At 48.0% G+C, this 14,848-nt stretch overlaps 1 protein-coding gene across 2 annotated transcripts in view; it reads left to right on the forward strand.

The window, feature by feature from the left end:
• ADCY5 (adenylate cyclase 5) overlaps positions 1–14,848 on the forward strand; it is a 167,332-nt gene that overhangs the window by 132,108 nt on the left and 20,376 nt on the right. For both annotated transcript variants that reach the window (XM_011950791.1, XM_011950793.1), the window contains exons 12-14: positions 3,011–3,098; positions 12,950–13,066; positions 13,849–14,013. In XM_011950791.1, the coding sequence (XP_011806181.1) occupies positions 3,011–3,098; positions 12,950–13,066; positions 13,849–14,013 (370 nt within the window). The remainder of the gene's footprint in view (positions 1–3,010; positions 3,099–12,949; positions 13,067–13,848; positions 14,014–14,848) is intronic.

Consider the following 14,848-nt stretch of genomic DNA (forward strand, 5'->3'; position numbering starts at 1 on the left):
CATCCTAATATTCTTTTAAAAATCTTCAGAAACTTTTCCCCTGTAGTGTTAAATCTAATTTAAAATTTTTTCAGACTTTTTGTTGATGCACCTCCTATATATTCAGGCATTTCTAGAAGGGTTTTGTTGTTGTTGTTGTTTTTAACATGTATTATTTAACTCTCATATCTTATGAGGGAGGTGATACTACCATTATGCAGATGAGGAAACAGGCTGTTTCACAGAATTAAGTGGAGAGACTTAAACAAATTGGGATAAGGGAAATGTTCTAAAATTGTGGCTATTTTGCATAATACAGTGAAAATACTAAAAACCACATTTCTATACTTTAAATGGATGAATTTTACAATATGTGAATTATATCTCAATAAAGCTGTTTAAAAAATGTTACATGTCATTTACACGTTACACGTAATTTGTACGTTATCTGTGCACTGTTTTCACAGTCAAAGAGAAGGTATAGTTATAAATGAGTAGAAGGCATAGAAGTTCTTTTGCTTTTCCTTTTTCTTCCTCCTCATTGCCTCTCCCTGTGTGTCAGTGTATGTAAAACTGCTCTCTTGAACTTCTCTTACAAATCTGTTCTAGCTCCAATATTAGTCTTTTCTATTAACAGTGTCCTCTTCCTAGCCTAAGCTTGAAGAAATCATGGAGTCAGCTTTCTTCTTCATTCTCTCTTACTTCCAGATACAATGTTATGAAAGACTTGTCTGTTTTGTTTGTAATATATCTGACATAATGTCTGTTCTTACTACTGCTAATGAAATCAAAGGTGCCTGAACTATTATAGTAACTTCTAAATTTGTTTCCACTTTAAACTCATCTTGTAATGTACTGTAGTCAAATTAATCTTTCAGAATTACAGTGCTAGTTATATTTGCCTTTCCCAAATCCCCTTTATTGTTTTGTTGCCTAATCCTGCAAGTTTTTTTGTTGTTGTTGAATATCTTCATCGGTTAAAAACTTTTGAAACATTCACCCCAATATATGCCTATTTTAAAATAATAAATAATGTACTATGCTAGTGCCTGTTGTAGGACTGTCCTTGGGCTAGCAGAATTGTATTTTCCCTGTTCATCTCTTTTACTGACAGTGTGGCCTTGGATTTTCAGCCTCTGTGCCTCAAATTAAAACCATCCCCCGGCAGCAAATGTGCTGAGTTTTCACAACTATCCCACTGTGGTCAAACTGTGCCAGCTAATCTGATTGTATTTCCACCTCTGTGGAAATGGAATCAGACCTAGGTAAAAAAAGGCCATAGATTTCCATTGTTCATACCCAGAGTTCTAGCAGGTTTTTGTTGTTGTTGTTTTAAATGTGTCTCAATTTGTCTGTCTTTGGTTAATTACCAGAGCTCTGAAATAGAATTGATAAAAGTATTTCCAGTTTTGTACTTGTTCTTTGGGGTGAAGGTTTGTTGACCTCTTTTTAAAAAAAATAACTTCAGCCGGGCACAGTGGCTCACTCCTGTAATCCCAGTGGCTCATGCCTGTAATCCCAGCACTTTGGGAGGCCGATGCCAGCAGATCACAAGGTCAGGAGATTGAGGCCATTCCCGGCCAACATGGTGAAACCCATCTCTACCAAAAATACAAAAATTAGCTGGGCCTGGTGGCGTGCACCTGTAGTCCCAGCTACTCCAGAAGCTGAGTCAGGAGAATCGATTGAACCCGGGAGGTGGAGGTTGCAGTGAGCCAATATAGCACCATCACGCTGCAGTCTGGCAACAAAGCGAGACTCTGTCTCAAAAAAAAAAAAAAAAAAAAAAAGCAATCTGGTTTATAATCCCGTTGTAACTGACAGTCCCTGTAGCTTGAGTGCATAGTCCTGCCTCTTTGCTGCTTTTCCTTCTCTGCAGCGGCTTGAGGGCTGGGTCATCTCAGTTACCTGCCCTGCCTGCAACAGCTTCATTCCCTCCAAGTGGCTTAGACATTGGCAGAGGTCATTCTCTAGCCACCTCCTCTCTAGGAAAGCCACTCTGAAGAGAATTCGTTTCTCTTGTTCCATTTGTTGAAGGCAGCTAAGTGCTGGCTTCTGTGGAGGCCTGGAACAAAGATGCTGTTTGAATCCTCCCTAGAGGTGTTCACCTGCCTCTCACGCCCCCCACTGGCTTTTAACCCCATAACCACACCTGGCATCTTCAGGCCACTCTTCCTCCCTTGAACAGCCACCTGGTGCTATGGCGGGGTATGTTGTCTCCAGGCCAGCCCTTGCCCCAGGAGGGCCAATGGGAAGTTCTGGATGGAAAGTCACTTACACTTACACTTTTGTCTGAGGGTGGCCACCCGCGGTGGCTCTGAAGGTCACCTGTGATCTGCATCTGAAAGGAGGGGCAGAGGGAAATCCTTGCATTTTTCTTGTTGAACTGGCTAGGAATAGAGGAGCAAAAACTATGGGACGTGGCAGTCCCACAGACTTGTTTTGGGACCTGGCAGTGGAAAGGGGGTGGGGCTTAGAGATTCTGCCCTTCTAAAGAGACAGTCACCCCTGTTTCTCAAAGAGTGACTGGCTGTGCTGCTGACAAAGGCATTTCTAGAAATGAAAGCCACTGATCCAATCAGTTTTCAGCCTTCACAGTTGTTTATGGAGCCGTGAGTGACGACTTGGAGGGAATAACCAGGTGGTTCTTCCAAGCTAAATGAAGCACATCAGTGAATAGCTGAGAACTAGGCAAAATACCTATCAGGTGTCACCTGGTTCTCCATTCAGCTTCCTGTGGGCTGCTGTCTCCACCGGAAGGGGAGGGAACCATACCCTTATGGGGAGGGCTCCAGAATCCACCTGCAAGGCTGTGTAAGCCCTGCTCAGGCAGTCAGTGCAAAAGGCTGGGCAGTGGATAAGGGGAGATGGAGCAACTTGAGGTTCCCTCTCCGGATTTCAGAGCCCAGGCCCTCTGAAGCTGTGAGGATGGGCACGGGGGACCTGTGGCCTGCTTGTCAGGCAGGCCCCCCAGAAGGTGCAGCCCTGCCACCTGAGCCTGGCTTCTCCCTCCCCTCCTCTCTCCCTCCAGCTCCGTATTCATGCTCAGCTTCTACCTGACCTGTTCCCTGCTGCTGACCTTGGTGGTGTTTGTGTCTGTGATCTACTCCTGCGTAAAGGTGAGTGTAGCTGACAGCTGGGTTGCAACCACCTTCTTCCCGCTTGTCTCAGCCCTGGTAGGGGCCCTACGCAGGGGTCTGAAATGTGAAGGGGCCTGAGTATTGTGCTTGGCAGGGGTGGGAGAGTGCCTGATGCCAGCCACACCTCTCCATTGGCATTGTCAGCAAGCTCGCCTGGAGGTGGGCAAATGGTCAGTGGGAACCTGTTCTTCACTGGCTGCTTTAACTTGCCCTTGGCAAATCGCTGCAGCCAGAACATGCTGTGGCTGCTGCGCCTGTTCATGTTATGCACAAGGAAGGAAGGGCGCCTAGCACCAAGCCTGGCACAGAGCAGTGCCCAGTGAATATTTGCTGAGAGAATGGGCGTGGGGGAGGTCTCCCTCGACACGCACTTTGGTGCTCCCATGTGCTCTGGAATTTTCCCTGGAGGGGACCTCAGAGATTATAGGTCTTGAGCCACCCAGCACATAGATGAGGAGTGTGGCCCTAGAGTGATTCGGTATTTCCAAGCGGGCCACACAGCCGGCTGGTGTTGGCGGCAGAAATGTGGCTCTTGTTCTGAGTTTTTCTCCCATATCTCTTAGGCGTGCTGTGTCCCCTGTCCAGGCTGTGTCCCTCAATGTGACCTGGCTCCGGGTCATTCTGGTCTGTGGTAGAAACCACTTATGTTCCTGTTTGCCGTGCCCATCAGGCCTTTCCCTCAGTTTCTTCACCAGTGGTTTCAGAATTCCCTGACGCAGCAGGCTGGCCCCCAGGAAGCACTCCTCCCTGGGGCAGATCTGTGCCTCTCCCACATCTGCGGAGCCTCTCCGACTCCTCCCTGACACTCACTGGGAGCTAAGCCTCTAGGGTGGGCAGTGGGGCACTAAGGTGCAGCCTTGCCATAACTCCCTCTTCTGCAGTGAGCACCACGTCTTCCTTCTGGAGGAATTGGACCTTCATCCCCTCCAAAGTCCCCTTTCTCTCTCCACCCTCCAGAGAGGGCCGTTATTAGTCTGTTAACTGTATAGTCACATCGTGGTCAAGGTCTTGTTGGACTGATTGTCAGAACTGGAAGGGACCTTAGAAATCACCTGCTGTGGTTCACCTCCTCTGCCAGGTGCAGAGGTGGACAGCCAGAGAGGGCAGGGTCAGCCAGAATGGCTCGGGCACGTCTGAAAAGCATGCCATGCTGAGCCGCGTGCTCCGTCAGTTGCTAGTATTATAGCATCTGATAGGCTGCATCGTAGGGCTTAACGTTAGCTGGTTCCCTGCCTCTCCACTGACCCTCCTTCCTCAAGGCCACAACCTCCCTCCTGCCCCATGTTCAGCCGCTCCTGCCTTTTGGTCTTGCAGTTGTCAAGGCCCCCCTAGCCTGCCTTATCCAGAGTGGACAGTTCCACTTCTGCATCCCGTGGTTATGAAAGGACACCATATTTTCTCAATAGCCACAAAGTGGAAACCACCCAAGCATCCATCAGCAGATGAATAGATAAACAAAATGCGTGTATACTGCAGTGGAATGTTATTCCACCACAAAGAGGAATGCAGCGCCGTTTCATGCTACCACATAGAAGGACCTTGAAAACATGACAGTGAGTGAAAGAAGCCAGACACAAAAGGTCACACGTATCATCTGATTCCATTTATATGAAATGCCTAGAACAGGCAAATTCATAGACACAGAAAGCAGACTAGAGATTCCCAGTGGCTGGCAGGAGGGAGATCGGGCATTATTGCTTAATGGGTTCAGAGCTTCTGTTTGGGGTGATGAGAGGGTTTTGGAAATTGATAGCAATATTGGTTGCACAACATGAGTGTGGTTAATGCCAGTGAATGGTACACTTACAAATGGTTAAAATGGCAGGTTCTATGTTGTATAAATATTGCCACAGTGAAAAGTCACAACCACCTACAAAAAAAGTACACCATAGTTAAAAGTTCTTTTGCTGAACCTCAAAGAGAACATTTCTTTTTAAGTAAGGAACCTGAGGCGAAGTCATTCTTTGTTTGTTTGTTTCAGGCACTTAATTAGCCCATTCAAATGAGAATCAAAGCCGTGCATAGTCTGCCATTTTTTAAGCATGAACCTAAATTTCCTTCCTTTTCTGTTAGGGGCTTAGGTGAACCTGAGCTCTACTGATTTCATTCCGTTTGAGTTTCCTGATTTGCAGTCAGTTGTGGAGGAGGGGAAGGATGGACCCATTTTCCTGCCTGCAGCCACCTTCACTGGCCATTGTTGGTCTCATGAGTTTTTTTCCCCACAGTTCAAGATGAGTTATGAAAATCATCCCTGCCTTCTTTGGTGTTGTTGAATTCGCCTATTTTGTTATCAATGTGAAATTCACTGAGCATGTTCTCCGTTCTTTTATCTAGCCCAGTGATTTTTGCTGCCTCTGTTCTGTGGAGGCCTCAGTTTCCTTGGGGTGGGGAGGGGGCTGGTAGATGGAATACTCACCCTCCATCCCCAGGCTACACAAACACTGTCCCCCCAGTCCCATACCATCCAGCTAGGTAGCCTGCTTTTTCCATCTTACAGATAGAAGGCTTCATTAAAGAATTTTAGTAGCTTATGAAGCCTGGAACCTGCCGCTCTGGGCTGGAGGTCGACCCATTAAATAGACTCCAGCACCCACCCTCAGCTCCTATCCCTGCCACCTCCTTCTCTCGTGGCCTGATTAGCCATTTTCTCAGGGTTTATCCACTTTCTGGAACGCAGAGCCCAATTTGAAAAGTCGTTTGTAATATGAACTTCTTTCCATTGAATTCTTCTTCTTCCCTCTTTCGTGTTGTGGGTTAAACAGCTTGCACGTGAAGACATGAAAGGAGATTCCACCTGGCTCTACCTCCTGCCATGTGCATGGTGGGGAACAGTACCCCTTCTTCCCTGATGCAGATGTCAGCCTGTCACTGAGCACTGTGGCACACTCACTGCAGTGGGTTGACCAATGAAGTTCATTTTCTCACCTTTGCAGGTGCTGACACGAAGCTGACTAGCCTGCAGTGTTTAGGGTTCTTCTGTTTTCTTTTTGAAAAACATTTGTGGTTTTACCAGAACTCAGAGACTTTTTCTCATTTTCTCAGTCTCTCAGAAGTCACAGGGAGTGGCTTTACAAAGAGATACGACAGTTCCTAAATTACCCCCAAGCCAGGTAGTGTCAGTCTCTTTCTGTATTTCATTTACTTTTTCATTTTCCCAGAACAACATGGACTGACTTCCTTAAACTGTCCATATTTTAACCTTTTCAAAGACAGAAATATGAGAAAGTGTTGGCTGAGTGAGTTGTCTTCTCTGGCTGTTGGGGAGCAGTTTTCCCTGGTCCTTTCTGGGTTTTGCCTTCTACTAAGTGCTCTGGTGGCCTTTTTATCTTGGGCCTCTTCAGTCTTTTCCAAACACAGCTCAGTGCAGCTCACACACTCCCCTGGATTTCTCAGCGGGGCTAACTTGGTGCCTTGGTCTTCATCGTGTCCTCAAGTCCTGGTTTCACTCCTGAGCCTCAGCTGCCTTGCAGAGCCCCCGCTGCCCCTCAGATGCCTTGCCTTAGGGACCGTCCCCCTGAGTGCTTCCTTCTGGAGATGCTGTCTTAGAGGGCAAGTCTGCACATCTGCACAAACCCCCCCTCCTTCCCTTGGCATCTGTGCTCACCTGGGCCCCAGAACTGCTTTTCCTAGAGAAAACCATGTTAAAGCCCTGCTCACCATCACAGGTTGTCCACAACTCAGAGGATCTCAGGTTGGAAGGGGCCCATGCAGTGAGAGAGCCCAGCCACCCACCTGAGGCTGGATTTCCCAGTGATAACGCTGCAAGGGGTGCGCCAGCCTCTGCTTTGCTTGATCACCTCCAGGGATAGGGAGTTTGCTCACGGCTCCTAAGTGCAGCCTCTTCCCTCTTTAGCCAGATCCAAATACTTAGGTACAGATGGGCCCTATGGGGGAACTCAGCTGCGTAGCTCTGTGTGTGTGTGTGTGTGTGTGTGTGTCTGTGTGTGTCTGTGTGTGTGTGTGAATCTCTCTTATCCCCCAGCCTGATGGCTTGCTCTTGGTCTACCTTGTACTGATCCCCTGGACCTGATTGTATGAGCAGCTGGGATCTGTGACCAGAGCCTCCTGTGGGCCGTGTCTGCTCTGCAGTCACCGACAGAGCCTCTTCTCCTCTCCCTGCAGCCTGCGTGTAGCTAAGCCCACCTTGCTGGTTCTCCTTTCTACCACTCCAACTCAAGTCCTGGTCCACAGTTTCTAAAATAGGGTCTAACCGTGCAACCAGTACACCTCCCCTCCTAGGTGCCTTTCATCCTGTGAGGATTTTAGGATTCCCATGTTCACCTTTCCGCCTGCATGCTCAGGGGGCACATTCCTCTCACCATTCACATCTCATCATACCCATCATTCATTTAGGAGATGGAGAGGTCTTCGTTCCAGGAGGCATATCGTAGGTTCCCCCTGTGTTTTTCAAGACAGGACAGTCCAGGATCCACATCCAAGCTATGCTACTTTGAGCTGTGTTTCCTGAGCCTCAAAGGTGGCTTTTATTGAATCTACTTTGCAGATGAGGAAACGGAAGCCCAGAGAGGTTAGACAGCTTTTTCTAGATCCTATAGTTAGGAAGTGGTTATTGCTAGGATTTAAAACCAGGTGGCTTTTAATTCAGAGCCCATAAGCCTCCCCTCCAGGACACTGCCTCTGCTAATATGTCCAGTCGACTCCTGAAAGGCCAAGTGATGAGAGCACTGGGTGGACCCCTTCTACCTGCCAGGTTTGACCTCTGTGGTTTTCTTACCTTTTTTTTTCTTTTTCTGAAGTAGGAGCTACTGCTTCTTTTATTAGCTCCTTGTCAAAGAGGCTGTATTCTTAAACTTTTTTGCCATCCAATTTCATCCCCTCCTTTTATCTTTGCAATACCCTGGCCCGGCATCACAGACAGGGGCCCAGGGAGGTCTTCGTCGTGCCTGGAGACATTCAAAGAGGCCAGGATCAAACTGTTCCTTACCCCAATCATGGTTTATTAACTATGTTCCCACTCCTGTTTTTCATGTTGAATTGATTTGAATTAATCAGATTGGGAATGTACTGGTTCTGAACTTATTTTTTGAACATCACTTCTTTTTCTGGGCTCTGATTGTGAGCAGGCATTAAGTGATTGGCTGGTACAGACAGTTATCCTGCTGGAAAATCCTCTCCACAATCTGAGTGCAGTTGTGGTGTAGCCCTGGGAAGAGACTCTGCCCCTGGCAAAGAGTTTTGTTGTTGTTGTTGTTATTGTTGTTGGTTTTTTTTTGAGATGGAGTCTTGCTCTGTCGCCTAGGCTGGAGTGCAGTGGCATGATCTCGGCTCACTGCCAGCTCCACCTCCCGGGTTCATGCCATTCTTCTGCCTCAGCCTCCCAAGTAGCTGGGACTACAGGCTTCTGCCACAATGTCTGGCTAATTTTTTGTATTTTTAGTAGAGATGGGGTTTCACCATGTTAGCCAGGATGGTCTCGATCTCCCGACCTTGTGATCCACCCGCCTCAGCCTCCCAAAGTGCTGGGATTACAGGCATGAGCCACCGCACCCAGCCAAGAGTTTTAAGATCCACACTGAGGTAAAATCTGGATTTAGGGTTGACATATAGATGAACTCTCTAATTATAGGAAATGAGACACTCTATAAACTGTTATCTAGACAGGATGTCAAATCTTCTGGAGACTTCAAAAAAGCAGCAATTCCTGAGTTCCTACTAAGGTTTTAAAGTCAAGAGAAAGTCTTTTTAAAGAGTGTAGAGGGTGACCGGGTGCGGTGGCTCACGCCTGTAATCCCAGCACTTTGGGAGTGTAAGGTGGGTGGATCATGAGATCAGGAGACTGTGACCATCCTGGTTTCACCTGGCTAACATGGTGAAACCCTGTCTCTACTAAAAATACAAAAACAAAATTAGCCGGGCGTGGTGGCGGGCGCCTGTGGTCCCAGCCACTCTGGAGGCTGAGGCGGGAGAATGGTGTGAACCTGGGAGGCGGAGCTTGCAGTGAGCAGAGATTGTGCCACTGCACTCCAGCCTGGGCAACAGAGGGAGACTCCGTCTCAAAAAAAAAAAAAAAAAAAAAAAAAGAGTGTGGAGGGAAGTTGACTTGTAGCAAGCAAACCAGTGCACATTCAGTCATTCATTAGCTGGTAGAGCCACATCTAACATTGATATTTTTTTAAGCCTACAGTTCTTCTCCTGGCCTCTGGATGGTCCTGGTGGGGCTCCTGGTCCCATATTCACTAGGAAGCTAATGTGCATACCCTATTCCCTGACCACCTTTTATTAAGAAAGTTTTAGCATGTATTAGTAACCTTTGCCTCTATCAGTTATTACATTGGTGGTTGCAAAATGATGAAGGAAGCCTCTCAATCAGTGGATGGGGTGATCAGAACTGAGCAGTTTAAACAACATAGGGCAAATAGGAGTTGGGGTGGGGGTGGGGGAAGGGGATGGAGATAGAATGACAAAGTTTTCAGCAGCCAACGATTTGAAACCATCTGTCATACCATTTCAGAGTAAGATCCGCATGCTAGTGCCAAAACACTTTACCCAGCTGTGAAACCAAAAATTCCTTTAAATGGGAAATAAGGACTTTCATTCTTATTGGCAATATAGCTCTTTAAAATGCAAATATTAACTAACTTTTCTGTTGCATTTAACAGCTTACAGAGCACTTTCAAATGCATCACTTTGCTAAGTCTTGATAGCCACTCTGGGAGAGAGCTATTCCCAATTTCCCAGTAAGGAGACTGAAGTTCAGAGTGTAGGATCACACAGCCAGTAAGAGGCTGAGCAGGATTTTTTAAAATAAGAGCTTCATTGAGACATAATTTGCATACCATAAAATTCACCTTTATACAGGTGAATGAACTTTTAATACACGAGTTTTTAGTGTATTCACAAAGTTATTCAACTATTGATGCTGATTCCAGAACGTTGTTGTCATCCCCAGAAGAAACCCCCAGACCCATTAGCAGTCACTCCTCCCTCCCTGATCACCACAGCCCTCGACAACCACTCATCTACTTTGTCTCTATGATTCGCATGTTCTGAACATCTCACATAAAGGGAATCTCACGTGGCCTTGTGAGACTGGTTTCATGCACTTAGCATGTTAGTTTTAAGGCTCGTCCATATTGCAGCATGTAACAGCACTTTACTCTCTTTATGCCTGAAAAATATTCCTGTGTATGGATATATCACATTTTGTTTATTCATCAATTGATGGACGATTAAATTGTTTCCACTTTCAGGCTATTAGGAAGAATACAGCTGTGAACAAGGGTGTACAAGTATCTGTACAAGTCCCTGTTTCAAATTCTTTGGGGCATATACCCAGAAGTGGAATGACTGGATCATAGAATAATTCTATGCTTGAGTTTTTGAGGAGCTGCCCTACTGTTTTCCTCAGTGGCTGCCTCATTTTACATTCCCACCAGCAGTGCACAAGGATTCCAGCTTCTCTGCATCCTCACCAATACTTTTTTTTTTTTTAACTTTCCTGATGGTGTTAGTTGAAGGACAAAAATAATTAATTTTGATAAAGTCCAATTTATTTTTTCTTTTTTGATTGGTGCTTTTGGTGTCACCTCTAAGAAACCGTTGCCTGATCCAAAGTCACAAAGATCTACTTGTATGTTTTCCCGTAAGAGTTCTGTAGTTTTGGCTTTTACATTTAAGTTTTCTGGTCCATTTTGAGTTAATTTTTGTACAGGGTGCAGTAGGGACCCAACTTCATTTTTTTGCCTGTGGATATCCATGTGTCCCAGCACCATTTGTTGAAAAGACTGCTCTTTCACCATTGTCTTGGAATGCTTGTCAAAATCATTGGGCCATAAATGGAAGAATTTGTTTCTGGACCCTCAATTTATTTGATTCATTTCTATGTCTATTAAGCAAGATTTTAATACAAGCTTATGCTCTTCAGATCACACTTAACTTTCCTTCTACCACATAAGACGGTTTGGTCAGAGGGTCTCTTTTATTATCCCAGAGGGTCTCCTTTATTATCCCAGTGTTTGCTCAGAACATGTGCCACAGGCTTGGTGGTATAGGAGCATACCTGGGAGGCTCTCCTGCTGGGGAGATGGAGTCCCAGGCCTTCATGTTTCAGCCTGTAGCCTATGTGAGACTGCCAGTCCTCTGCCATGGCAGCAGTTCTTCCTGTGATCTGTCCATCTTTGTGGTCCCCTCTTTCCCTCTGCTGATAGGAAATGGCTTTGCTGGAAGGGTGGAGGAGGATTCTGGGGTCAGAAAGATATACACTTTCCCTATGCACACAGCCAGCCCCAAGCCCAAGACCTGGGGGTGAGCAGGGACCTGACTTTTTGTCTAGAATGCTGAAGGGTCTAAGATGTGATTTTACCCTACTTACAAGCTAATGAGTTTGCTTGTTGCTGTTTCGTAGAGGCTGGCAGAAGACATGAGACTCCTGGGTCAGAGACAAAAACTTTATTACTCATGTTACAGTCAGCAGCATGAGTGTCAGCATATTTGTGTTGGAAGTCCCTTTGCCACTGAAGTCCCATGTGATGGGCCCTCATGGATGCTGCACACATAGTGGGTTTGGGTTGCAGCTGAAGCTTCAACACTGGACCAAGGGCCCGACACTTTTGGGTTGGCAGCAAATGCTGTAGCACACAAGCCAGTTCCCCTCCCCACTGGGAGTGAGTGGTCACATGGTGGTCATGCTACGGCCCTGTGACCTATTTAGCTGTCAGTGTGGCCAACTACAGACACTCTCAGTATCAGGGGATGAAGAAGCCTTGTGGTCTGGCACTTTCAGCAAGAATTTTCAGGGATGCTCACGGCCCACGATTGGGGTAGAGACCTTTGCCTGCTTCACTCACCACAAAAGCTGGGGGTGCCCAAAGGTCCCAAGAGCCCTACAAATAGGAGACTTCAGAGATGGGATGTGGCTTGCTCAGGAACACAAAGGAAAAACCAAGCCAAGCCCAGGCTTCCCGACTCCTGGTTCAGTGCTTTTTCAACCACCCTGTCTGCCCTTGGGGGGTTTTATGGACACCTAGCATGTCTGTAGCAGATAGACCTCAGCAGGAAGGGTTGGGGCAGGTAGGGGTGGGGCATCATGGATCCACTGTTTTGCTTCTCTGTCCATCAGATTCTCTTTCCAGCCTAGGTTTTATAGGAGATGAGGGGGACATCATTTACAAGGCCAGCTGCATCAGATTTGGTGGCAGAAATGGGACTTAGGAGCCCAATCATTTAATTACCAAAGCTGCAGGGGGTCTTTGAGTAGACATGGTTTGTCTAGTGGAAGAATACAGAGGAGGAGAGGGTGAGGGAAATGGCAGGTCCATGGAGCTTTGTGCTAAGGACAGAGCTCACTCAGTGCTCAGGGCCACATCCACCTCCCTCCTGCTCCTCACTGCTCAGTTCCTCCTCCTGAGTGAGGCCTAATCCTCTCCAAATCCTTAAACCTACCACTGCCCACTCCCTCCCAGAAGCCTTCTCAACCCTCCGGGGAACATTCTGAGCCCTCCACGACTCCTCAGCTGCCACCCACCGCCCCTCCCTGATGGCACACAGCAGGTCAATGTGCTTTTTTATTGATTTCTCTGTTGGGTCAAGATACCATCTTTTGTCTCATCCTGCCTCTCTCACCTGGGTTCCCCACGTAGTCCCGCTCCTGGTCAGCTGCAGAATCTGCCCTGCCGTTGACCTGGAAGCAATGTTGCAGCAGTTCAAGGCTGGAGACTTGCAGGCTGGGAGGGCCACCAGGAAGGCCCGGGGGTCGTGCTGGGGAGAGACACAGGTATGTCCACTACACTCCTGGGGCCATTTGTGGAGTCCTTGCTGAATGCTATTCCGTCTCTCCCTCCCTCCCTCTCTACCCCCCACCCCTACCCTAGCTCTTCCCCTCCCCGCTGCAGACTCTCTCCAGGAAGATCGTGCGGTCCAAGATGAACAGCACCCTAGTTGGGGTGTTCACCATCACCCTGGTGTTCCTGGCGGCTTTTGTCAACATGGTGGGTGGCTGCACGATCTCCCAGCACCTCCACAGCCCCATTGGATCAAACCTATTGGAGCCGTGTACCCGCCCGGCAGGGCTAGGAGAGACTTTCTTATTTGTGTCGCTCCTGGGTCTGGGATAAGCTTTGACTCAATGTGCCTCACATGGATTCTTTTTTTTTTTTCAGTTTTTTTTTTTTTGAGACGGAGTCTTGCTCTGTCACCCAGGCTGGGGTGCAGTGGCCGGATCTCAGCTCACTGCAAGCTCTGCCTCCTGGGTTTATGCCATTCTCCTGCCTCAGCCTCCCAAGTAGCTGAGACTACAGGTGTGCACTACTACCATGCCCAGCTAATTTTTTTTTTTTTTTTTAGAGATGGGGTTTCCCCATGTTGCCAGGCTGGTTGCCAGACTGGTCTCAAACTCCTGGGCTCAAGTGATCCGCTGGCCTTGGCCTCTCAAAATGCTAGGATTACAGGCATGAGCCACTATGCTTGGTACTCTCCCACTAAGTGAAGTTCTTAGCTCTTCATTTTCAAGCCTGGTGGGGCCAGGAAGAGTTTAGGGAATGTCCCCAAGGCGTGTTTAAGAGCCCCTCCTTGGCAGGGCACGCTAGCCACACCCCCTCCAGCCAGGGCAGCTGGGCAAACCTTGCCCGTTCCTCAGCCTCTTTCAGATTTTGTCCCCATCAGTGTCATACTGCACCTGAGGCGGAGGACGGGTGGGAGCCCTCAGCTGGGCTTGCCCTACCTGTCCCCCAGCAGCTTACCCTCCCCTCACCACCCTCCTCCCTGCCCCCAGTTCACATGCAACTCCAAGGACCTGCTGGGCTGCTTGGCACAGGAGCACAACATCAGCGCGAGCCAGGTCAACGCATGTCACGTGGTGGAGTCGGCCGTCAACTACAGCCTGGGCGATGAGCAGGGCTTCTGTGGCAGCCCCTGGCCCAACTGCAACTTCCCCGAGGTACTGGGTGTGCACGGGCTGGAAGGGAGTGGTGAAGAGTCCCTTGCCCTCCCCCACTGTCCCCTCAGCTGCTCAGGACAGTCTGAAGGACAGGGTCTCACCAGCTCACTGTCTTCTAGAGACCCGCTTACCCCAATATCTCTCACTCCTACGTGCCAGGCACTGGGAACAAGGGGAGCTGCCTCCGTATGACGATGATGATGACAATCGTGTAGCTCTTGTTTCTATAGTGCTTACCAGGGGCTGTGGCTAAGGGCTCTATACACACTTACTAATGAAATCCTCCCAACAGCCTATGACATAAGTGTTATATTATCTCCTTTGTAGAGGCGAAGAACCTGAGACACAGAGAGGCTAAGTAATTTACCCCAGGTCACACAGCCAGGACTCAACAGAGCTGGAGCTCTCATTCAACTTGTCCGGCTCCAGACAGAGTTCGTGCTCCTGATCCGGGGGCAAAACTTTCTGGACCCTCCGCTTCTCTAGCAGACCCTACCCCACCTCAGGAGAACCCACCTAAGCCCCAGCTGTTAGGGTCAGAGAGGAGAGAGGGGAGCAAAGGAACCCAATCCCAAACCAGCACTACTATAAATCTCACCCGTTCAAAGTGCACAGTTCAGTAGCTTTTCATGTGTTCACCAATGTGTACAACCATCATCTAATTTTAGAATACTTTTATCACCTCAAAAAGAAATTTTGTGCCTATAGGCATTTGGGTTTAAAAATAGTGCCACGTATCCTTATTCGGAGAGCAGCATATATTAAGCACCTGTGGCGTGCAAGGTGCTTCGTTCACGGTGCTGCATTTGACAGGGAGCAGTTCGCTAGTCAGCAG

This window comes from Colobus angolensis, unplaced genomic scaffold, assembly GCF_000951035.1.
Source record: "Colobus angolensis palliatus isolate OR3802 unplaced genomic scaffold, Cang.pa_1.0 Scaffold31, whole genome shotgun sequence".
In the NCBI taxonomy this organism is placed as follows: domain Eukaryota; kingdom Metazoa; phylum Chordata; class Mammalia; order Primates; family Cercopithecidae; genus Colobus; species Colobus angolensis.